The sequence below is a fragment of the Carassius carassius genome, chromosome 27 (assembly GCF_963082965.1).
Source record: "Carassius carassius chromosome 27, fCarCar2.1, whole genome shotgun sequence".
In the NCBI taxonomy this organism is placed as follows: domain Eukaryota; kingdom Metazoa; phylum Chordata; class Actinopteri; order Cypriniformes; family Cyprinidae; genus Carassius; species Carassius carassius.
This window is the reverse complement of record NC_081781.1, coordinates 23537593-23564435: the sequence shown is the minus strand read 5'-3', so window position 1 is coordinate 23564435 and position 26843 is coordinate 23537593. Positions and strand designations below refer to the sequence as shown.

Here is a 26843-nt window from a genome sequence, read left to right as displayed (position 1 = left end):
AGATTTTGAAACAAAATGTAAAATCAGGCAGTTGAGATTTGCTTTATGAAGTGTATTGCATTGCATACTTGATAGTGAACTGTATATCCAGATAAAGTTGGATATAATATATATTCAACTTCACATATAATCAAAAAATGTAAATCATTTAGAAAATCACAAAATATTCAATGAATAAAGTGATTACTGACATTTCATATTTTATTATTATTATTATTATTATTGTTGTTATCTGATATTAACTTTTAACAAATGTCATATTCAGTCAGACATTAGTAAATATTTATAGGACTTGTATTCCCCGTGTAAGGTCCACCCACTCCAAAGAAGTTATCCAATGCTGGCTGAAGGTTTCTTGCATGACTCCATTTTATTATCTAATCTGACACCATTTTAGCATGACCTCAAATTTAGGTTGAATTAGAGTCTGTCTCTAATTCTTGACTTTTAGAAAAATACATAGTATGAGGTGTGTGGCCACACTTCATGCTATCGGCTCATTCTCGCTACAGAAGGCCCCGATCCTCTTGCAAAATTTCCTTAATTACCTCAAACCAAGACAAACATCCACAGAGATAAAGGACAGGAATTAACAATTGGAATTTGCATTAAGCCAAGTCCCAGACTTGGGTGGTTTACACCTCAATGGGAACAGAAGGTAATTTACATGAAAGATCCTGGGAAAGGGCACTCCTATTACAGTAAGCAAAATATCTCATAACTCTTAGGATCTATATTATCTTTTAGTCTACTTTTGTAAGATTGAGGCCATTGAATCAGTTGCACTGAGACATTTCAAATGATACCAGATATGACTGTTAGGCCACTTGCATTGGCATTTTCATGTAGAAGATTATATTCTACTATTGACCATTCTGAGTGAACCAAGTGGAGGGAGGATGGGGAAGTGGAAGGGGAAGGGGATGAAAAGAAACCGATATATGGGTGAGAGAGGTGTTGTGTTTTTCCCGCATTGTCTGTATGTTAATGCACTGTGTGTTTATTGTCTGTCTCAGAAGATAAAAGTGTCTGAAGTTCTGCAGTTCTTACACCAGTTTTTATGAAACAATTGCAAACTGCAGTCCAATAACAGAAGTATTAAATCTGGCCATTTTTGTGCCACTGTAATATTAGAAAAGAAACTTTTTGTTGGCAAATTTGGATTAGACAGTGTTCAATAAAGCATTTATCTATTTATGTGCTAAATAGATAAATAGATAGTAATTAATGATAGCAGATAGTATTTATCTGCAAAAAAAAGCATACATTTAAATCTATTATCATTTTAAAGATAAAAGTACTTTTTTGCGACCTGAAATAGCATAATAAAACACTTTAAACTAATTTTATTGCAGCCAGTTGCCTTATTTAATTTAATTTAATTTGAATTGCTGTAATAAAATAACTAAAACTGAAAAAAACAATAGACATTTAAATAATTTATAAAAATGAAATACAATAAAAATACCAAAATTTAAAAGTACAATAGAAATGAAAAATATAAAATTAATAACTAATTAAAAATGATAATAGTATCTCAATGATAGGAAAATAACACTGATTCTGGGTAGGGCACTGAAGTTCTTGAACAGTGACATCTGCTTGACGTGTGTCTTCATTTGTGATTGGGGCAAATTAAAGGGGTGTGGGATTGCACATGTGTCTCCTGACCTTGGAGTGCGCCACGAGGCCTGCTAGCATGCTAATTTTGACTCTTAAGTTTTTAATTGTCTGTGCTGCTCTGCCTTTGTGGTTGGCGTGATTGTGAATACATATTGAGCTTGTATTTTTTATGTGCTGAACTTCTGTTGCAACACTGATGTTTAATTAGTACTCGCTCAGAAATATAATGAGAGACTTGGAGGTTTGGCTGTAAGCCTTGCTGTCAGTGAATTATATGCTTTTTTGACACTTCAGTGCAGTTCAGCACATAAACTGCACTGTTGAAGGTTAGCAATGACCTTTTGCAAGTTCTCAATACTGGTTCATATGCGGTGCTTGTTTTGTTGGATTTAAGTGTGGCATTCAATACACTTGATCATAGTTTTCTGTTACATTGGTTGGAAAAGTTGGTGGGTATTCAGGGTGTTGCTCTGCAGTGGTTGGCCTCTTATCTCAAAGACAGAACCTTCTCAGTGAGTACTGGGAAGTGTTCTTCTTCGTCGGCTCCTTTGTCATGCAGTGTGTGCCCCAAGGGTCCATTTCAGGCCTTCTTCTTTTTTCACTTTACATGCCTCCATTGGATGCCATTTTTAAGAAAAATAAGATAAGACAATCACTGTTCTATCTTCCTGCAAAAACTGACAGCAGTGATTCTTTGGATGTGCTCTACGACTGTTTTGAGTGGATAAAATGTTGGATGGCTAATAATTTTTTGCAATTAAACGAAAGCAAAAGTGAAGTTATAATTTAAGGCCACTCTAGGACTTCATCTGTTTTTAATTTAGGGTCTATCTCAGCCAGTATTCAACCTTATGTAAGAAATCTTGGGGTTAAATTAGATTTGTTACTCAACTTTGAGAAACAAATTAGCACAGTGGTAAAGGGCAGTTTCTTCCTTATGAGATGAATTGATAAACTAAAACATTTTTTCCCCACAAAGATTTGCAGACTGTAATCCATGTTTTTATGACATCATGCATGGATAACTGTAATTCCCTTTATTGTGGCCTGCCTCAAATGGCGATTTCTCGACTGCAAATTGTCCAAAATGCTTCTTACTGGAACAAAAAGAGGGATCGCATTACTCCAATTTAAGCATCTTTACATTGGCTTCCTGTAAAGTTTTAATTGATTTTAAAACAGATGTCTTTGTGTACAAGGCTTTATCGGTCTTGCACCAAAATACATCTGATTCCTTACTCTCCTCAAAGAGCTCTCAGGTCTAGTAATTAGCTTCTCTTAACTGTCCCACATTGTTGCTGTAAAACCAAGGGTGGTCTGCTTTCTCAGCTGCAGCTCCTAAACTTATATAGTTTGCCTGTAAATGTGAGACTTGCTCCTTCACTTGCCAATTTAAAGTCTGTTCTCAAGTCTGATTAGTTTTTTTCTGGCTTTTGATTAATGTCAGTTTAAGGTTTTGATGTCAGTTTTCTCTGATTATATTTTTTCTTTTGATTATATGTTTGTTTTTCATATGATGCATGTCTCCTATTATGCTTTTTATAATTTTTTTTTTTTTTTTTTTTTTTGTACAGCACTTTGGCGCAACTCTGTTGCTTTTAAATGTGCTATAGAAATACATTTGGACTTGACTTCCATGAGAGGAAAAGAAATTCCCATGTTATAACACATTGTGAATTAGTATAGTGAGAATCTTACTTGCAATTTAATGCTTTTGATTCATTACCCAAAGATGTACTCACTTATTTTACTTAGAAAGAATTCATTCTGCTTTGTGTCAGTAAATCATGATAGAGTTGTTTAGGTGAACTATTCCTTTAAGCACATCTAAATGAGCAATCCTTGAAATATAGTTCATTTCGAATGCTTGATTTGCAGGGATGGAAGAAGCGTCGTGCAAGAAAGCTGCATATGTCTCGGACTATCTGGAAAACATAGATGACATCACTATCATCCAGGGTCCTGCAGCGAGAGTTCGTCCCAAACGTTTGCCTGATGAATTCTTCTCCTGTAAGTGAACAGATTTGACCCACCACACATTTCTTTGTATTTGAGGGTTTCTTCAACTATAGACATTTTTGTGTCACAGCAGTTGATTTTTATTTAATTAAAACTAGCAGGTTTATGGTATAAAGTTTGCATTAGGTTTGCATGGTTAATTTTTACTGGTTTTCATATATCAGTGATATCATATAACCATATAGTTGCTGGTTTTCAATGTCTCTTGAATCATTTCAATGTCTGTGTAATGTGACATGAATTTATATAAAATTGCAGCTAATTTCCACTATGACCAACATTTTTGTTCCTAGTGAAGTTTTATCAAAAGTTAGTGTACTTGTACAATTAAAAACTTGGAGTGAAATGTGATGAAAATTTTGGGGTTGGTAAAATATATATATTTTAAATGGTCTAAAATAAATGAAAACTTTTTTGTTCAGCAAGGATCTTTTAAAATGATCAATAGTGACAGTAAAAATGTACATTTTTGTAGATAAATTCTGCTGCAAATGCTGTTAATTTAAAGCTGCACAGTTGTTTTCAGCATTGATTAACAAAAAAATTTTGAGCAGCAAATCAGTATATTAGAATGATTTTGAAGGATCATGTATCACTCAAAACTAGAGAAATGAAGCTGAAAATGCAGCTTTGCCTCACAGGAATAACATTTAAAAAATATAGAACAACAATGATAATGATATTTTACAACTGGTCTAAAGTGACCATAGTTGAAGAAACCCATTTATAAAAAGTGTTTTGTTCATTTAAATGTAAGTCAAACGATCCATCTCTTCTCTTCCCCTGTATTCATCTGGCAGTTGATTATGAAGGTCTGGTGAAGAATCTTTCGGTATGACCCTGTCACAACATTCCCTTACCTCAATTACAGACAATATCATTCACTTAATCATGTTGAAATCTTTATTCTGTCCTTTTTTCTTCCTGTGTGAGAAGTGCAGAGAAACTGATCAGCCGATGAGGCCGTATCTGAAGGAGAATCTGCCCAAACGGCTTCACTTTGCCAGTAACATCCGTATAGAGAGAGCACATCTCTACATGCAGCCCGGCTGGCAAGCAGCACTGTGAGTATGAGCTTTGGGACGCCACATCTGATGCTTGTCTTGTCCAAACAAGAAAATAGTTCTAAATGTATGGTTATGTATTTGAATTGCATATAAAATGTCCATTCATTTGGATTATGCAGTTTTAAGATAAACTAATAAATGTAATGTGATTCATATTTGTCAGTCATACATATAAAGGCCGGATGTGTTTTAAATACACAATAACCAAGTTTATATATTTATCCTCAAAAAATCCAAGTTTTTTCAATCTCATATATTTTAACGGGGGTCATATGATGTTGCTAAAAAGAACATTATTTTGTGTATTTGTGGTAATGAAGTGTTTATGTGTTTAAAAAACACATTATTTTCCACATACTATATATTATTGTTTTTCCTCTATGCCCCACCTTTCTGAAACGTGTCGATATTTACTAAGCTCATCGGTCTGAAAAGCAAGGTGTGCTCTGATTGGTCAGCTATCCAGTGCGTTGTGATTGGCTGAATGATTCAAGCATGTGATGGAAATGTTATACCCCTTAACATACTGTGATGACGTGTCCCGTTTGGAAGAGACAAAACCAATAAAACCTATTACAAACGAGGCATTTGTTGCATCCAGTGGGGACATAATTACTGAATATAATGACGTATACTGTCTTTTTATGCGTTGTGTATCACGCTGTGTAAACATAAATTTGAATCTGAATAAATCTAAATTTGTGATCGGAGAAACGACAAACAATAAGCACTACTCTTCAGTGCTCAGAACTCGCGTTTGAATCATCAGTGGCAAGTCCTTTACATATGAAAACATACTTAAAGACTATGGGGCAGAACAGATGGGATTGTAAGCTATTCTCCCAGGTTATGGAAACAGTCCTCCGTAAAATGCGTTGCACAGACGAATATTTGGTTTGAACTGTTCTGAAACAGTGTTGTAAATACACCTTAACCACTGATTTCTAGTCGTGTCCTCTTTTGGAAGGCCAAACAAAGCGAGAATCAAAGTTACTGCCCTCTTTTTTTTTAAATCTTCCCACACAGTGACGTAGACATGTGGGGGCGTGTTTAAACGAGGTGTTTTAGGAGGGTGTGGACGGGTCTTAACTTTTAAATAGAATATCTGTTTGGGTTGAGACTAGTTTTTGCAACACTCCAAAGAGAAAGGAAAACTTGAAATTGCATCACATGACCCCTTTAACTTGTTCCATAGCTAGCCATATTTTATCCATGTGCATAGTTTTTTTTACTAAAGAAATGTAAAAATATACACACAAACACAAATCTAAATAGATAAATAAAATAGATAAATTGTTTATGGAATTCAAATGCATAAATTGTAAATATATATTAAAAAATAAATGTATAATGAATGAAGCTAATAACACTTTATGTATTAAGGTTTATAAAACTGGATGAGTATAACCTCTTTTGATGTTTTTATCATTCTGCAAACCTGTTTTTAAATGGTAACTAAAATTTGAAGGCATTTAAAGATGTTTTTTTTTTTTTTTTATCAGCACTCAAGCTGGCATTTTACCCTGTCTCCCACTTTGATTCACAGCAAACCAAATGAAGTAAAATACTGCAGTGGTGGCTTCCATGGTTCAGATAATGTCTTCAAGAACATGCAGGTTGGTGTTTAAAACACTTTCATATTCAAGGCACGTCTTGCATAATAAAAGTAAAACACATTGCACACTTTTCTTGATAATGATGTTTTAGCAGATGTTTTCTTACGTAAGTCTGATCTTACCAATAGATAGTCTTCACCCATGAAGTTCAAATGCCTTACTAAATCAATGATTTAAAACACTTTCAAGTGAGACATTTGATCTGACATTTTTACAAAGTGCACTTTTAAGTGTTAAGGAACATAATCATGAAAGTGTACTCTGAGTACACTTATTTATTTCTTGTTTGGTCTCAGTGCCTTTGAAAGAGAATACAGTTAGCAGAGTTCTTCTTTTTCAGCTTTGCTTCCACACCATCAACATGACATCAAAATTTAGCATTATCCCTTTAATTTGTCATAGACCCCAGTAAACATTTCTATCTTCAGTTTCTACTTGAGGCTCTGTTCAAAGGCTTCTGTGCAGCAGTGTAATGAGGTTTAGGAGACCAAGCATTTTGATGGAGATTATACTAAATTCATATTAAAAGATCTGAGTAAATTCTCATGAAAGGATTATAATCCCTAGGGTCTTTCCACAAAAACTAAGAACAATCCAGACATGCCCTTTAAATGAACTCTCGTCCACTGAATATAGCTTCTCCGTGCCAGATTCACACTTATTAGTTCCTTCAAACTGGAAGGTGTTCAGATTGCAGTTTTAAACAAACACTCAACCCACACGTTGGACCTTTGACAGAGTCTTGTTTATGTCTGTGACGTGTGTGAGTTTCCAGCCATCTGCGCCCCCTGGTCTATGTGGTTGTCTAGGAATGTCCAATGCATCTGGCAGGCTTTCCAAAAACCTCTTACAGGAACTCTTACGAGGCAGCAGTCTAACTAGTTGAAGTAAATTGCCAAGCTAGTCACAACCACAGGGATGGTTATTATGGCAAGTGCTTTACTTTAGGCCATCTTAATAAAGTGAAATCTACTTTAAGGAGGATCTTTTTCATCTTTGTGACTCTGTGTCAAGGAAATGAGATCAGTCTAGTTTCTAGTACTAAAATGTTTCAGCCAGAGTCGAGTGGAATGTGTGTCTCTCTATCACTGCAAATCAAAATAAGTGCTTTCAGTTATTTTTAACTGTGGTCTGTGTTTTTGGAGCTGTCGTGGGTGTTTTGTTGTCATATCTAGGGGCCCCAAATAGTACTTGGATACTAAAGCCACACATTTGAAAAGGTCTAAATTTCATCACATTAGATAACAAAATTTTAAGTGGCATCTGCATCTTTTTTTATGAAATATTAGGTCAAATATTCGACAAACACAGCTTTCAACAATTGAAACAACTTTTTCAAACTTGAAGACAACCAGATGTGTGATTTAATGAATGAAATGTAACTGTTTGCAGGCCATTTTTATTGGACATGGACCAGGTATCCATTCTAAGACAAATGTGCCTCCCTTTGAGAATATTGAAATCTACAACCTCCTATGTGGTAGGTTTATTTTTTATTTTATATTTATATACATTTTATTTTAATTTTTTTTGCTGATAGCAGCCATATTCCTTCTCTTCGTCTTTGATTTGGAACAGTGTATTAAGTGTATAATGTGTTGTTTAAATTATGATGATTATGTTCACACATTCGTTAACACTCATAAAAAGTTTCTAAATCTAGCAACATACTAACGGCAAATGGTCAGCCCTCACATAGGATTTGTGAGGTCCTGAGCTCATATTGGTTTAAATCCAAGAGAAGTCTTGTGGGAAATTGTGCAGAACTATGAGAGTCTTTTTTTCCCCCATCACCATCTCCGTCATTCCCAATCACTGTGAAGGACTTAATGACCCACTTCGAAGCAAAGTGGCCATCATTGGCAGCTTATCGTCTGACACCACTGTTGGGAAGTTACATAGTTAGTGATGCCACTAACTTATCTACATTTTTCCAGTGGGTGGCAAAACTAAATCAAACACATCCGTATAATAATACATTGTTGTTATAGAAGCAAGTCATTTTCATTTCAGTGAGTCACTTGTTAAATAAACCCATTCAGAATTGATTCCCCCAAGATTTAAACTCATTGTTTTGGTAACAATCCAACTACAGCATGATTGCAATATCAAAAACTTTTATTTTATTCACAATAGAATATAGATAACATATCAAATGTTGAAAGTGAGACATTGTGAAATGTCATGCCAAATATTGGCTCATTTTGGATTTCATGAGAGCTACACATTCCAAAAACGTTGGGACAGGTAGCAATAAAAGGCCAGAAAAGTTAAATGTACATATAAGGAACAGCTGGAGGACCAATTTGCAACTTATTAGGTCAATTGGCAACATGATTGGGAATAAAAAGAGCCTCTCAGAGTGACAGTGTCTCTCAGAAGTCAAGATGGGCAGAGGATCACCAATTCCCCCAATGCTGCGGCGAAAAATAGTGGAGCAATATCAGAAAGGAGTTTCTCAGAGAAAAGTTTGAAGTTATAATCATCTACAGTGCATAATATCATCCTTAGATTCAGAAAATCTGGAACAATTTCTTTGTGTAAGGGTCAAGGCCGGAAAACCATACTGGATCCCCGTAATCTTGGGACCCTTAGACAGCACTGCATCACATACAGGAATGCTACTGTACTGGAAATCATGGGCTCAGGAATACTTCCAGAAAACATTGTCGGTGAACACAATCCACAGTGCCATTCACCGTTGCCGGCTAAAACTCTATAGGTCAAAAAAGAAGCCATATCTAAACATGATCCAGAAGCTCAGGAGTTTTCTCTGGGCCAAGGCTCATTTAAAATGGACTGTGGCAAAGTGGAAAACTGTTCTGTCGTCCGACGAATCAAAATTTGAAGTTCTTTTTGGAAAACTGGGATGCCATGTCATCCGGACCAAAGAGGACAAGGACAACCCAAGTTGTTATCAGCGATCAGTTCAGAAGCCTGCATCTCTGATGGTATGGGGTTGCATGAGTGTGTGTGGCATGGGCAGCTTACACATCTGGAAAGGCACCATCAATGCTGAAAGGTATATCCAAGATCTATATGTTCCCATCCAGGCGTCATCCCTTTCAGGGAAGACCTTGCATTTTCCAACATGACAATGCCAGACCACATACTGCATCAATAACAACATCATGGCTGCGTAGAAGAAGGATCCGGGTACTGAAATGGCCAGCCTGCAGTCCAGATCTTTCACCCATAGAAAATATTTGGCGGATCATAAAAAGGAAGATGTGACAAAGAAGACCTAAGACAGTTGAGCAACTGTATTAGACAAGAATGGGACAACATTCCTATTCCTAAACTTGAGCAACTTGTCTCCTAAGTCCCCAGATGTTTGACTGTTATAAAAAGAAGAGGGGATGTCACACAGTGGTAAACATGGCCTTGTCCCAACTTTTTTAAGATGTGTTGATGCCATGAAATTTAAAATAAACTTATTTTTCTCATAAAATTATACATTTTCTCAGTTTAAACATTTGATATGTCATCTATGTTGTATTCTGAATAAAATATTGAAATTTGAAACTTCCACATCATTGCATTCTGTTTTTATTCACAATTTGTACAGTGTACTGAAACTGTAAATTTGACCTACAACCGTTTGGTAGCCATTGAAGTCCACTATAAGGAGAATAATCCTGGAATATTTTCATCCAAAACCTTGATTTTTTTTTTTCGAGACTGAAGAAAGAAAGACGTAAACATCTTGGATGACATGGGGGGAGTAAATTATCAGGAAATTTTTATTTGAAAGTGAACTAATCCTTTAACTTGATTGTGTCCAAGCAACTTGCAGCATTAATCTTTCAATGCTGAATGAATTGCTGATTTTGAATGAATTGGTTAAGTGAATGATTCAATGACTCACTAGTCATCACAACTTGCATAATAACATAACTTGCAGTAAGGAAACTGGAACTGTTTTATAATGTACTATTTATTTCAATAACATTACAATTAATATAATGTTGAGGTTAACGCTGCTGTCCAACCATGTAAAAAATGTTGGGTTAAAAATAGTGTTTAGTGGAAACTGATCTGTTGAAAAGCTATTAATGTAACTGAACTAGCAACAGATTGTTTCTTTTGTATTGTGACAAGACAAAGAAATGTAGGATGGGGACAGTTCAAATGATTGAGTTATGACATTCTGATTAAAAATTGCAAGGTCAAGTAAAAACAAATGTAGCTAACTAATTTTTAAAGTGTATATTGACTAGATTTACTTGATGAACTTTAAATTATGACCAGCTTGTAACTTCACAGTTAACTTCCCAACATTGTTACATAATGTCTGGTTTTCTCACCCACTCTTCTTTTCTCTTTACTCTAGTTATATGTAATAATCCTGACTGGGTATTTGGGACTACAAATAGTACCGGTCACGGGGGTGTTTAACAGGATTTCCTACTCTTTTAGGCCAATGTCATCACAATCTCACTATAGCCAGGCAACCCTGATTTTAAGTTGATTCTCCACCCAAAAATGAAAAGTCAGTCATTTACTCACCCTCATGCCATTTATTCCTGACTTTCTGTCTTCTGTTAAAAAACAAAAAACATTGACTTCAGTTGTAGAATTTTTGTCCATACAGTGAAAGTCAATGGGAACTGTAACTGTTTGATTAGTAAATGCTTTCACAGTTCTCATTTTTGGGTGGACCATCCCTTTAAAGCTTTACATCTTAACATAAAGACTGCTCTTACTGGTATTTGACAATATCATGATTTTTGCATTGTATTGTAAGTAGTTTTGGTGAAAAGCATCTTCTAACAGTTTATTCTTCTGTGTATGTCTCTTTAGATTTGCTGGGTATTGCTCCTGCCCCTAATAACGGCACCCATGGCAGTTTAAACCATCTGCTGAAGATCCCACCCCACCAGCCGGTGTACCCCGCAGAGCGCTCGGCACCATCCACATGCAAACCTGTTAGCAGCTCCTTACAGGACCCTCTGGGTTGCACCTGTGACTCCCTCACTGAGGCTGAGGTCAGCACTTACAAAAATCAAGTCAAGTCACCTTTATTTCTATAGCGCTTTTAACAATACAGATTGTGTCAAAGCAGCTTTACAATATTAAATTCGAAAAAATAGTGTGTCAATAATGCAAAATGACAACAGCAAACACTCAATTTTCAGTGTAAGGCAGTGCATAATTGAATTCAATGATGTCATCATCCAGCTCAATTCAGTTTAAATCGTATCTGTGCAATCAAGTTGACAATATCGCTGGAAAATAAGTGTCCCCAACTAAGCAAGCCAGAGGCGACAGCGGCAATGAACCAAAACTCCATCGGTGACAGAATGGGAAAAAAAAACCTTGGGAGACACCAAGCTCAGCCAGGGGCCAGTTCTCCTAGACTAATATATTAGCGTAGGTGCCATTCTTCTAACAATGTAGCAAATACATTGGATGTTATGGGAACTGGTTGAGCTATTTAAAAACCTAAACTTAACAACTATCTTACTGTAACAATACAAACTTCATATTCATTGGGAAGAAGGAGGCGGGAACCGGCGGACAATCAAATGAAACTTTAATAATCAAAATAAACACAAAACAGCGCAACAGCCCCTCCCGGACGCATTAATAAAACGCGCATAAATAAAACGCAAACACAAAATAAAGTCCAGGCCTGGTCCTCTCTCGTCCTTCACTGTCGTCGCTCCAGTTTTATATCCTTCCATCTTCTTCGTGGGACTCGAGACCGGTGGGTCAAACAGGTGTCGCTCATCTCCAATCACTCCACCGGCCTCGCTCCTGTTCTCCCGAGACTGCCCCTCCACATCACGGGCGGCCGGCAGCGAGCTCGCCCGTCCCCGGCAACTCACTCCAGCCCACCGCCTCGAGCGTCCATGGCGCCACACTTCCTCGCCTGCTCGATGGCTCGCCTGCAGATTCACCACAGCGGTGAGGGATCTTCAGCAGCACGTCCCTCCTTCTCCCGGGCTTCGGCACCACTGTAACAATACAAACTTCATATTCATCGGGAAGAAGGAGGCGGGAACCGGCGGACATTCAAATGAAACTTTAATAATCAAAATAAACACAAAACAGCGCATCAGCCCCTCGCGGACGACTGTTGCGCACAAATAAAACGCTCTCCAAATAAATACAAATAAAACTCTCGTCCTTCACTGTCGTCGCTCCAGTTTTATATCCTTCCATCTCCTTCGTGGGACTCGAGACCGGTGGGTCAAACAGGTGTCGCTCATCTCCAATCACTCCACTGGCCTCGCTCCTGTTCCCACGTCTCTCAGCCCCGCCCCACTCGTCACACTTACTAACTATTAAGAAGCAGCAAATTAAGAATTTCTTGATGCAAATATGATAGTTAATCGTTTGTTAATAGCAAGCATTGGACCTTAAAATAAAGTGTGACCATTCTTTATATATATATATATATATATATATATATATATATATATATATATATATATATATATATATATATATATATATATATATATATATATATATATATATTAGGGCTGTCAAATGATTAAAATTTTTAATCAAATTAATCAGAATTTTCAGTGGATTAATCAGGATTAATCACTATTTGCACCTTTACACCTGAATTTGCAATTACACCTGAATCCTAACCATTTTTTTTTCTGAAATGCATACCAAAAGATAAATAACAAGACACAGATACATAATTTTCATATTATGTCCGTTTATTAACACAGCCAAATAATAGTGGTTTAAATCAAGCTGAAACATACTACATACCATAATATTAGTCTTTGTAATGTCCCATCGCTTCCTCTTTGGCATTCCTCTTAACCAGGATGTACAATTTACAGTATTCAATTGAACAGAAAGCAATAAATGTAGTCAAATCATAACAGTGGCCTACCACATTTTTGCACAATTTGAGTCATCTGTTGCGTTTTTATGTGGAAAAAAAACATGTTCAATAAAACTTTTAAATCAAACCAAAGAACAATCTTTTACATTTTCCTTCATTCTTTAATCCAGTTGCTCAAAAATCCTGTTGCTATCTACTATAACATAATTTCTGTTGTCCGATGACGGAATTAATATTATAATGACTGAAACGCGGTCCATTAAGACTACATAACCAGCTCTCAAAGATGTTAATCTCTGCACTAAAATCCTATTCACGACATTGTCTAATGAAATCACATACACATAAGATTAAGACAATGGTTGTACTGTGATTTCGGCTATACTTGTATGTAAAATAGAGTTAGGGCTGTTTAAATTGGAAACCATACCCCAACATACAGTATGTAATCATGACAGTATTAAAAGCTGAAAAAGGTGGTTAAAGTGGTGCTCAGTGCTTTAAAAGGTGACCCATGAGTCCATATGTAATGAATTGTTGTTTGATACAAATCCGCCTGTTGCTTAAGATTGAGTCAAGTTCGCACAGATGCCAACAGGGACAGATTACATGACATTCCCTTGTTCTCAAATACCATGAACAAAAAATACACAAGCTAATAACATTTTTGTTGGTTTCATGATCTCATGCTGTTTAGTGTAGTCTGGATTATGCCATTTTATCTTCCCTTTTCACAGTGTACAGTTTCAAAAGCTATTAATATGTACTTTTGAAGTACTAAATGTACATTTAACATACTAATTGCACCATTCAAGGGTAAATGAGGTACAAATGTACAATAAGGTTCTGCCCCAGATCTTTTCTTATGAGGGTGTATGCTATGTGTATAAATTTGCATGTTGATGGATTAATGCAGATCATGATACTACAAATAGACTGCTATGCTTGATTTTAAGGACATTTTTAGCATGCTTTATTTGACTTGTTATGGGCCAAGACTAGTTCCCTTCAGAGGCTAAGCTTAAGTTTGAAATCAGATGTCTGCCGTGTTTTATGTTGTAATCCTGTGTGTCTTTGAACCGGCTGTTATTAGATGACTCACTCTTGAGAACAGGATGACTTTTCTCGTGGTTCCACCCAAAGGTTTCCTCCTTACTCTCGAGGAGTTTTTACTTGGTATTGTTGCTTTGTGTTTTTAATGGGATTTAAATTAAAATGCGGCAAAGCCTGTCACTATGCAAATTAAATTCAGTTGTAGTGTAACCAGAACTGCATGTTTGAAAGTCTTGCAAAGCCAATTATATTACCTTTTGCATACTGTATTAAAATTCTGAAAATAAGTGGATAGAGTTTTAGAATTTCATTCAAACGTGGTTCAAAGGAAAGAAGTGTAGCTCATGTTTCCAGGCTTTTTTGCCCTTTAGAGTTGGTCTTGCAGTTAATGTTGTGGAGTGGATTACAGTCTGTAGCTCCAAGGAATTTCTTTGAGTTATGTTTGTTGTTTTTGTGTGTCTATGATGATCCACATCCCATATTCATTTTTGGCTTAGTGGTGTTGTCAGGATTTCTTTATTTTTATTTCCTGTGGTTTGTCTCAATCACATAGTCTATGAGTTTTTGAAAGGAAACTGAGTCAAGCCACTTGTGCTTAACAGTTACAAATGATTTAGTGTCTCTAGTATAAATATGCACACAGTATACATACTGTACTGTATTTTAGCATTTGCTTTCCTATGAACTTTTTATTCATAAAAGAATCCTGGAAAGTGTTTTACTGAAGTAATGACGTACATTTCCCCAAATTTTTTCAGGTGAACCGTCTGAACCAGCGGCTCATCAACTCAAACTCAAGTGAGTAATCATTTTGTGAAATAGATCACATTGACATTCACTGTGTTTGAAACTCTATTCATCTTTTTATAGACACTAACATGAAGCCAGTTCATCTGCCTTACGGAATCCCGCGTGTTCTTCAGGAGCAGTCAGATCACTGTATACTTCAGCACACTGCGTACATCAGCGCATACAGCAGGAACATCCTGATGCCCCTTTGGGTCTCTTACTCTTTGAATGCAACGGTAAGACTAGTCTTAAGACCCCATGAAATTACTTGATAAGCACCTCTATTTATTCTTTGTGAGCATATTCCTTCTCGTATTGCTAGTTAAAGGTGAAATCTATAATTAGGGAGTAAAATTATTTTTCTAGAGAGCATTTTATTATTCGAGTCAAGATGAGACGTGTTGAGAATCCTCCAAAAAGAGACTGTAATTCTGAAATGTGAACCGATACATCAGCTAAAATTATTATTATTATTTTAATTAGAAGTACAATAGCATATTTATGATCTATATACTATCAGTTATGTCTGACTGTGATATCATGGGGTCTTTAAAGTGGAGTTTATTGTGGACGAGACCTATGAAACAATAGCTCATTTTGAGCTGTTACAATGTGGCACTGCAGGGGTTTGCATTTGATATTTTCCTGTGATTATTTTCTGGAGATGTCCTGTAGGATTTAAATGAGCTACACCCCTTTTTTATTATTACAGAACTTGAAAAAAATCACTTGTAAAAAAGATTCTTCAGCATACTTCTAAAAAGTAATACTACTGTATATTATAGAAATATTATGCCTAAGTGCAAATGAATGTAATGTTTTTACATAATTGCTTTTAATTGATACATTAAAATATAGTTAAAATTTACATGAAATCAATCAACTGAAGCTTCTGAGTAGCCTATATCTTTTTTCATAATTTGAATACTATTTCATAGTTAACATGTTGCCAAATGTACTGACAAGCATTTATGGTAAACTAATATATACTGTAAATTCTGTTAAAATTTGTATGCAATACATTTAAATACTTTATTTGTATACATCTGTAATGATGAATTTGCAGTTTAGTACATTTCAGATATATTACCTTTGATTGAATAACACACTACAGATGCACCTTACATGCACTTTAGTATATTATTCAGTACAATTTTTAAAACATGATTTTAAATGTACTTTGGTAAAACCTTTATCTTTTAAAAAGTTTGTTAAGAAGCATAGTCATAAAAGTGTTCTTTCTACACAGTTAGTATACTAAGTATACAAAGCGATAGTTCACCCACAAATGAGCGTTCTGTCATTAATTACTCACCCATGTCGTTCCAAACCTGTATGACCTTCGTTCATCTACGGAACACAAATTAAGATATTTTTGATGAAATCCAAGAGCTTTCTAACCCTCCCATACACGATCAAGGCTCAGAAACATAGCAAGGAGATCGTTAAAGTAATCCATGTGACATCCATGTGGTTCAATCTGAATTTTATGAAGTTACAAGAATACTTTTTTTTATGCGCAAAGAAAACAGTAATAACATAATTTATTCAACAATTCGTCTCCTTTCTTGCTGTCTATGGAGGGTCAGAGAGCTCTCGGAATGCATCACAAATATCTTAATTTGTGTTCGGAAGATGAACAAAGGTCTTGACATGAGGGTGAGTGATTAATGACAGAATTTTAATTTTTGGGTGAACTATTCCTTTATGTGGCCTTTACATTTTCAAAAGTACAATTAAAAAAATAAGAGCATAATCAATATAAGTAAGTGCACTTATTTTTCACAAGGGTGAATAACCACTGGTGAAATGAGATGACATTAAGTGCATTTAAACCCACTTCTTTTTCACAAACTAAATTTGTAACGACAGTTCAAACAGGAAGGTGTACATACACAGTGGGTTTAATGGTGATGCTCAGTGAGGTCAGGAAATATGACAGAGGTCCTCACTCTCCACCCTTCAGCATGTGCTGCTCATTTTGTGGGCCGACCGCAGAGTTAATCATAGTCTCTAGCATCATCATCACACTCGCTAACACGCTACACAACGAGACACTGACAAACTGCACTCGCTCATCAAGCGTTTTCCCGGCTTCATGCAGTGTGTGTTTTGATTGTTATTGTACTTTTTTGTCACTGAACTCAAAGTGATAGTTCATCCAAAAAAGACAATCCTAATTATTTACTCTGCATTATGTATTTACTTATTGTTTTCTCCCATGCAATACAACAACTATTTTGAAGTATTGAAGAGTTTTTGAAGTATATACTAGTCACTCCATAAGATAACTGAAAGAATAATGAAAGCATACTTCAGTTTTGACCCAAATTCTTAAAGGGTTAGTTCGCCGAAAAAAAGAAAATTATGTCATTAATAACTCACCCTCATGTCGTTCCAAACCAGTGAAACCTCGTTCATCTTCAGAACACAGTTTAAGATATTTTAGATTTAGTCCGAGAGCTCTCAGTCCCTCCATTGAAGCTGTGTGTACGGTATACTGTCCATGTCCAGAAAGGTAAGAGAAACATCATCAAAGTAGTCCATGTGACATCAGACTGCAGTGGTTTGAACTCTCTCTTACAACAGACCCGGAAGAGAAGACAATTCTGAATAAAGTTGTAATTTTTGTTATTTTTGGACCAAAATGTATTTTCGATGCTTCAAAATATTCTAACTGACCCTCTGATGTCACATGGACTACTTTGATGATGTTTTTCTTACCTTTCTGGACATGGACCGTATACTGTACACACAGTTTCAATGGAGGGACTGAGAGCTCTCGGACTAAATCTAAAATATCTTAAACTGTGTTCATGAAGATAAACAGAGGTCTTACGGGTTTGGAACGACATGAGGGTAAGTTATTAATTACATCTTTTTCATTTTTGGGTGAACTATCCCTTGAAGCCCAAAGTATACTGTATGCTTAATTTTTTTTTCACAATCAAATACATAATCTTTGTATACTTCATTTAATATAGTTTGCAAACACAGGTCGTCAACACATGTGCACTAGAACTAGTACTTGACTTTCCTGCAAAGCTGCAATCCTCAATGTTTGTTCTTTTAATTCAGATAAGAGGTCATGCCAGTCTGTTGGTCACATGTCTTCACAGGATATACATTCGCAGGGCAGAGTTCACCAAACTTAAACTCTGGAATGCAGTGAAATTCTCATTAACTTGCTTTTTTATTACTTGTCCAGAATGTCTTGCACACTATATTCCAGGTTTTCTGACACCATGTGATAGCCTTTTGTGGGAAACAGCCTGAAATTTAATTTGTTAAAGGAATACTATCAGGGAAAATGTTTACAATTGCAGCCTATTTATTAAATAGTTCCATTAAATGGTTTCAATAGATTTTTATGTTGATTTTGATTTCGTCATTATTGAACTTGATCATGCCAGCACATATATAGTATTCTTTCCCTATGGAAAAACATGTTTTTTAGGGTCAATAGATAATGATAGCATATTTTTTTTTTGTGAACTGAATGAAATCATCTGTATTATCTAATTTTCTTTAGACATAAAACAACGACAAGCCACAACCTGAGGCTGTGAAATGACGAATGTGACCACAGCTGGAGTTTTTCAGGCTTCAGGCCTCATCATGTTTTGCGTGGGAGTAACTTCAAGAGCCTAAACACTATCATGACTATCAAATCATCCCATACAGAGTGTTTCAAAGTCAGATTGTGAAGCATGTATTTTAACTACTATCAAGTCAAGATTAGAGATGCGGTTCATAAAAACTGGCTTTTCTCTCAAAGCTGGTTAATTTGCTGTAGGAAATCTCTGTTAAGTGGCAAACACTGAAAATATTTTCCTTGTAATGTCTCTCTAACGGGAATTCTGTCATGCGCTTGATGAGTGTTTTAAACACTAAGCACTGTTTCCTCTGGTCACTGATTTTCTTTCTTCTCTCTTTCGAAGGTGAGCGTCCAGCCCTCAGCAGACACATGTGTACGTGCAGATGTGCGTGTACAGGCCAGTGCGAGACCGTCCTGCTCATTCTATAAGAACAATTCCACTCTGACCTTTGGCCTCCTGCATCCACCCAGTGAGTCCAACAGGAAAATCTGCATTTACGATAAGACCTTTAAACAAAACTCACTATTCATGCCACTTTCTGACCTCTTTTAGTAATGGGAAAAGGAACCTCGAGTTCGATTAAAGCTATGAGTCATATTAGCTAATAAAGGTTTTTTTTTTTTTTTTTTTTTTTTTTTTTTTTTTTTTTTTTAAATCTTGAACCACTCAATTCTGCAATTTGTCCATTCATTGTGTCCAGAGATCTGTGTAATAAGAGAGTTGTGTTTACTTTGTTTTATCCGTTTTGTTTTGCATGACAAAATGCTTTCTTTCTCCCTCAGACTTCAGTCCTACAGGAACTGAGCCAGACTCCTTGATTACGAGCAACATGGTGCCCATGTTTCCTGCTTTCAAAGGTAAGCCGTGTTTTACATTCAGCTTATAACATTACACAGACTGCAGGGAGACAAAGCCTGACAACTGGGATCTCTTTCTTATTTTTGTGATTTATTGTGTTATGTCATGTACGCTTGCGATTTGCATGTTAGTCCTGGCAAGAACTGCATGATGTCTTTCTTCTGACTGCCAATACGGATATTTCCAAAAGATTTGCTGATTACTTGTATACTTGGAAAGTAAATGGAAAGTTAACGGCATGCTGGAATAAATCTCCAAATCAAGAATCTTCGCATAATTAGCTCTGAGGTTGGTTAAAATGGAGACTTAATTAAAGATTCAAGCATGAAGTTCTAGGAAACATAATGGTCATTATGATTTATTTGTTATGTGTGCAAAAAAAAAAAACTGTAAAAAAAACTGCATTTGTCAACAATCATAAAAAAAAAAAAAAATACTGAACGTTGTATTCAGAATGGCTTCCACATGCCAGTAAACATGGTGCCTGTTTTTATTCAAAGGCTGTAATTCTGAATTCCAGCTCATAAAGCCAGAATTTATAACTTTCTGTTTGGAAAAGTGTAATACATTGACACTAGAAGTCAGAAAAAAGAAATGCAGAAAATCTTAATATAACAAAAGACTTTGCCCAACATAATGGCACCCGTAAATATTTTTAGTAATGATGAACATTCAATTAAAAGGGGTGTCCAAACCTGTGGAGGGCCACTGTCAAACACACCTGAAGCATCTAATCAAGATCTTACTAGACATACTAGAAACTTCCAGGCAGCTGTGTTGAGGCAAGTTGGAGCTAAATTCTGCAGGATACCGGCCGGCTCCTCGGGACCGAGTCTGGACATGCCTGACTTTAATCCAGTAGAATGTTTTTATCACATTGTATGTGAATTCAATCTGTTTTGCAAATGTTTGCTTAGACATGGGTGTGCACATTGAGCTACAGTGCTGTGTCACTCTACAGATCTACAGAGTTAGTGTTGTCCTACTAAACTATTTAAAACACATTCAGAATAAATGAGACTATATATGAGAAAGCAATGCTCTGATTTAATAAAGATATGCAACACTCCCTGAAAAGGTACAGTAAATGTTCTCAAGTTAAACTGCCCTATAATAAGAATCAGTTGATTACAGCTGAATTGAGGCCAGCAAGCATTTATACCAAAATCAGTCCTGCAGGAACAATTGACCTGCCAAAAAACACCTAGGAATGCTCAACAGAGCACCCAAAGATCTGCAGGTTTCTCAGCGTAGCTTCATCAGAGTGAGACAAAAATGGGCTTGATGAGAGAACAGAGACAGAGATGACAGACATGCTGTTTTGGGTTTATAATGGGCTGGAGACCAACATTAAATTGGCATCTCAGTGATATTTTAAACAGTATATTATATTTTATGTCTTTTAAAGGGATAATTCGCCCAAAAATGAAAATTGTCATCAGTTAGTCTCCCTCGAGTGCTTCCAAACCTGTATGAGTTTCTTTCTTCTGTTGAAGACAAAAAAAGAAGATATTTTGAAGAACGCTGGTAACCGAACAGTTTCTGGTAGCCATTGACATTTATAGTATTTTTTTCTCCCATACTGTGGAAGTCAATGGGGACCAACAACTGTTTGGTTTTTCTAAATATACCTTTTTTTTTGTATGACAAAAGAAAGAAACTCATCTTGAGGGTGTAAACGATAATGAGAAATCACAGAACAAACTGTATAAATAATACAAAGATGTTATTGGCGTAATAGAGCAGCATTCTTCTTTTTAATAATTTTGGATGCACATTATGGCATTATTGCAGACCCTCTGTGGAAATGATCCTGTTAAATTGTTATACTCTGAAAACCCATCTCAATAATTCCAGAAATCAATTAAAAAGCTTTACACCAGGTGACCCTCACAAGTAATTATGAAGGTAGAGCTGCTGTATTAAAAAGCAGTATTGAGTCGTTTATGCCTATGAACCAAATGAACTGAACCTCAGAGACTCATCAATGGTAATTGCAACACTTTCTTCCCTCGGATCCAAGTGAAAATGACTCATTTCCCAAACTAACTCCACCAACATGACGTGCATGTAGAACATTAACTATCTGCATTGCATTAGAAGTCAGTGTAATGTGTTTTAGTGCATCTACAGAGTGCTTTGTACTTTGGATGCACCAGCATTTCATAACACATTTATCTGTTATCGGTTGATTACACAAGTGTATTGTTTATGCATTTATCATAGACCTAATATTGATAAGAATCCAAAACAGCATCGTTCACTAAGATCCTTTTGTGGTTCTTTTGCAAAAACTTCTTTGGTTTCAGTCATTTAATAGTCTTGATGTTTTTAACTTCAGCAAGGTGCAAATCAAGCATTTTAAATACAGTTATTACGCGTAAACAGAATTATGGAGCGCACTCTGCACTAACATTGTGATTATGTCTTGAACGTTGTTATCACTGTTTTACATATCGTTTGGTGTTATCATGTGAGTCTGTTGTTTTATTACCACTAGTATACTACTAAAGATTTTGTTATATTTTCTGTTTTCTTTTTTTGTTTTGGTTAGACTTGTAGTAATTTGTGTTAATGTCTTTTTTTTTATTAAGGTTTAGTTTCAGTTATTTTAATATGTTAACTTAAAAAAAAGTGTTGACTTGGCACATGAAATGTTAACATAAATGCCAACATTAAACTTTTAAGCAAGTAAGTGTTTATATTAGTAATATATGAATAATAACCCTGTGTCTGTTCTGTGGCTTTCAGCTCTTGCATGCTTGATTATAGTGTCACTGTTGTTCATGTCTGATGTATTTGTGACAGATATCTGGAATCAGTTTCACGATGTTCTGCTGCTGAAGTATTCACGACAGCTGAATGGAGTCAATGTTGTGAGCGGACCAATATTTGACAATGACTTTAATGGGAACTATGACTTTATGAACAAGGGAACCCCGTAAGTTTGCAAAATTAACCAGTGTGTGAAAGATCCCCTTTTTTATATCACAGAGCAGTTTCATTTTGAAAATATTCCAGTCTAAAACCATTGTCATATGCTGATTTGCTGCTCAAGAAGTATTTATTACAATTACCATAGTAGAAAACACTTTATATTATGCTTTAATGTTCCTTAAATTCAACTTTAAAATCAAAATAAACTATGGTTGGTCACTTTAAATGTCGTGTTTTCCTGTCTAAGATGACAAGAACAAGATGCAAAGTGGACCAGACTTCATGCATAAGTCTAACATCTGACTATTTGAGAGGGAAAAAAAAATGTATTAGGCCAAATGCATCATTGGGTTAGACCTATTGGTAGTCCACATACTGCCTACTAGTGGCCAAATAATGCCTAAAATGTGTTTAACAATGCATCCGACTGAATTCTTCTGAATGATTCTCTTCCGCTTTCAGGAACGGGGCTCCCATCCCGACACATTTCTTTGTGATTCTTACAAGTTGTAAGAACTCGTCTCTTCCCATCGGACAGTGTGACGGTCCTCTAGATGCTGTGTCTTTCGTTCTTCCTCATCGAGCTGATCGTCTGGAAACATGTCATGTATGTGATCAGCTATTCATGATCTAAACCACAGCAGCCATAAGATTGTACAAAGGAAGTAGCTGAGTAACTTGATTGTTAGGTAATTTTTTAACCACATAAGTAAAAAAAGAAAGAAAGAAAAAGAAAGAAAGAAAACTGAAATTAGTACATTTCAACCATATTTCAAAGACGATAGAACTATATATGAAATTGGATATTCAGTTCACACTTGAAGTATATAATTTCCTTAAGTACTTTTTCACAAGATTAATCAAATATGTTTATTAAAAAAAGGAATGTTGTGTTTCTCTCTCATATCTCGTTATGCATCTGTTTTTTACACACCCTGTTTTGTTCTACCATTTATTTCTCCAGAATGGCTCAGACTACTCATGGCTCCAGGATTGGGTTCAGTTTCACGTGACGCGAATCAGAGACGTTGAGCTTCTGACGGGCTTGAGTTTTTACCATGACAGGATATCTGTTGCTGAAACATTACAACTCAAAACCACACTCAAAACTTTCTAGAAACGCTTCTGAACTTAGACCTCGTTTCTCTGCGTCTTGCAGGCCACGGACGGCACATTCAGAATGGAATGGATCTGTTCACCAATGAAACCCAGCTGAGCTTTAAGTTCATCCAGAGAGTCTTTGATCTCCTAAAATGGGGAAATAAAACGTTTTATGATCTGTGCTTTAATGCAATCTTTATTCTCAGAGGCTATCTATTTATATCTGGGGAAGTACCAACTGTACCAGAAACTGGCCCAGCAATCCTAGAGAAACTAAACTTCAGTTTTTTTCCAAAAACTAATAAAAGCTGTTTCGCAGCACACATGTTAGTGATTTAATTGTGGTTGGACTGTGGGTCCAGCATTCTGCCTGTTCCAAAAAGAAAGAGTATCCTCAAATGAAATTGTATCAAGAGTGTTTGGCAAACAACAGGAATGCTACATTTTCCACAGGAATAACTTTCAAAAAGTCACTTGCTATATACAGTTTTATTATACTGTCTTACAATTAAAGAAACAAATGCCGTTTCCAGCAGTCTGTAGCATGCACAGCCAATTCCTGATTTATTTGCCTCGTGTATAATAGTGGTTTGTACTGCCCCTTCAGGTCAAAATGCAGAATTACATCATCCAACAAAACCAAAACTGTCACTGTGCATCTTTTTAAGGAGAATAAATGGATTCACTCTCTCAGGTCAATTTTGATATCAATAAATATACATCAACATTCTTTATTACATTTGTATGTTAATTGTGTTATTCAGTTCATAGCTTGTAAGCAGAGATAAGGTTGTACTGTAGATTGTGTCATAAGTATTGTATTGTCTCGCTGTATTTGGTGAATATTGGTTAAATATTTAATATTTAAGTTGTATGTATTTTGTTCGTGCAGTTTGTTGAGGTTTAATACAATTAAGTGTCACTGTCAAAATTGTCCTCTTTAGTAAAAGTATTGTAGTTTATACATATATAACAGCTTACATACATACATACATAGTTTGGAACAATGTGTTTTGTTTTTTGTTTTGTTTTTTGGTCTGGACCTACAGTATATATTTATCTTTAAAAAAATTGAAAATATACACTACTATTCAAAAGTAGGAAGTCATTAATTTAATTTAAATGGACAAAAGTGACAAATAAATGCTGTTCAATTTAAAATTTTCTATTAATTAAAGAATCCGGAAGAAAAAAAAAGCAACATAACTGTTTTCAGCCTTAATAATAATAATAATAATAATAATAATAATAAGGAAGTTTGAGCTCCAAGTCAGCTCATCTCTGTCTATCTGTGAAAAATGCAGCCTTGGCGAGCACAAGACTTTAAACAGTCCAACATTTAAACAGTATTATATATTATTAAAATTTATAATAAGAAAATCTAAATATATTTATATTCATGTATTTTTAACAACCTTAAAATCATGAAGAAAATCTATAAAAGGCTGAAAGTATTTTATATAATGTTTTGTGCTGTGTTTTAAGCAAGGTGAGCAGTGAAGTATAATATATTAATATTTAAACGCTACTTGTGGACTGAACTAGCAGGAAACAATTTTGCTGTCACATGACAAGCACCTTTAAAAAAAAATATATATATATATATATATATATATATATATATATATATATATATACAGTACAGACCAAAAGTTTGGACACACCTTCTCATTCAAAGAGTTTTTTTATTTTCATGACTATGAAAATTGTAGAGTCACACTGAAGGCATCAAAACTATGAATGAACACATGTGGAATTATATATGGAATTATATACATAACAAAAAAGTGTGGAACAACTGAAAATGAAAATATGTCATATTCTGTCTGCGGTCCAGCTCACCCCTAAACCATCTCGATTTGGTTCAGGTCCGGTGACTGTGGAGGCCAGGTCATCTGGCGCAGCACCCCGTCAAATAGCCTTGATGCCTTCAGTGTGACTCTACAATTTTCATAGTCATGAAAACAAAGAAAACTCTTTGAATGAGAAGGTGTGTCCAAACTTTTGGTCTGTACTGTATATATATATATATATATATATATATATATATATATATATATATATATATAATTTTACCTCCTTAATTCTCACGCTACATTGACATAAACCCACAAAGATGAAGATAAATGCAAAGACTATTTTTAATAAATTCACACAAGGGTAAATCCTGGACAGACAGGATGCCGTGCGTTTTTGCACGAAGGCACCTTCTGAAACTGATTTCGGACAGGCTTCTGAGGCAGCATAACGGTTTCAATGATCTACAACAAAATAGAATGAGTTTTGATGATAACTAAACAAAGCAGAGGGGATACCAGGAGACAGCGGTGGAAATGGTGAAGACTGGTGCAAAGGTGGTGGGAGATGGAGGCTGGGCAGGAGTTAAGGATGCTCAGGGGGCTCAGGAACGGTGTGTGCTGTCCACACACACCACAAGGCCACTTCCAACACAGAGAGCTCCAATGACGGTGGACCTCTATGGTTTTTGTCCCACAGGGAAAAAGTTCAGGGCAGGCAGAGATTTCAGCTGAAGGTGGGAGAAGAGGGGGCATGTCTGCATATAAATCCCAATCATAGTCCACTGTGCTCAGCTCATTCAAGCCTTCACCATCCACTATAGCGATCTCCCCAGTGGTGAGCACTGTAGCAGGATCTCACACCTGGTCTGACGTCACAGGCTCTGGCTCCTGGGCAATCCTCAGCACTGTCACTTCATATGGTGATGGCTTATTGGTTGCTGTGGGCTCATGCTTTTGCTCTGTGCAACAGGGTAATGGTGGGCTGGGCTCTGGGTCCTGTCATGTTCTGGATCAGGGTAGGATGCTCTTCAGACACTGAAACATGGCCTCCCTCCAGTTCAGTCCGGTGGTGTCCTGGAGGTCCACTGGGTGATGGTAATTTGCCCCAATCTGGAACAGGGATTTTTCAACATCTCATCATCAAATGGGGACATGATTGTGACACTGTCACACAGGACACATGTTTTAACCTGGTCATTATATTTTTATCATTTTGTGTATATTTGAGTTTTAATAGGTTTTCATGTTGTCTTAGCCATTTTATTCCTCTTAACCATTTTGATAGGTGTATGTCTTTAAATGAGTCTGGGTCTGCCTGTCATGTGATTGATCACATGACAGGAAATAGGAACTGAGCAGTATAAAGGAGGCAGCATGACAAACAGACAGGGTCTTTACCAAAGGCTGGATTGAGGAGTTACCTTTGTGGATTTACCATTCCAGAGTCTCACTTTATTGGATTATCAATCTCTTTAGATTGTACATACGCCGATGGACACTTCTCACATTCACATTGGGACTTTTGGAACGCTGGAGTTCTTAAGGACTGTTTTAAGGGTATGGAAAGG

General features: G+C 36.0%; 1 protein-coding gene across 1 annotated transcript in view; it reads left to right on the top strand.

Moving 5' to 3' along the window:
• Positions 1–23774, top strand: part of LOC132107047 (ectonucleotide pyrophosphatase/phosphodiesterase family member 1-like) — a 37550-nt gene extending 13776 nt beyond the window's left edge. The window contains exons 13-24 of the mRNA XM_059513189.1: positions 3502–3633; positions 4443–4474; positions 4579–4706; positions 6256–6325; positions 7718–7805; positions 11129–11313; positions 14951–14990; positions 15063–15217; positions 18923–19049; positions 19363–19437; positions 22247–22379; positions 22838–23774. Of these exons, the coding sequence (XP_059369172.1) occupies positions 3502–3633; positions 4443–4474; positions 4579–4706; positions 6256–6325; positions 7718–7805; positions 11129–11313; positions 14951–14990; positions 15063–15217; positions 18923–19049; positions 19363–19437; positions 22247–22379; positions 22838–23009 (1337 nt within the window). The 3' untranslated portion in view covers positions 23010–23774. The remainder of the gene's footprint in view (positions 1–3501; positions 3634–4442; positions 4475–4578; positions 4707–6255; positions 6326–7717; positions 7806–11128; positions 11314–14950; positions 14991–15062; positions 15218–18922; positions 19050–19362; positions 19438–22246; positions 22380–22837) is intronic.
• Positions 23775–26843: the final 3069 nt, after the last annotated feature.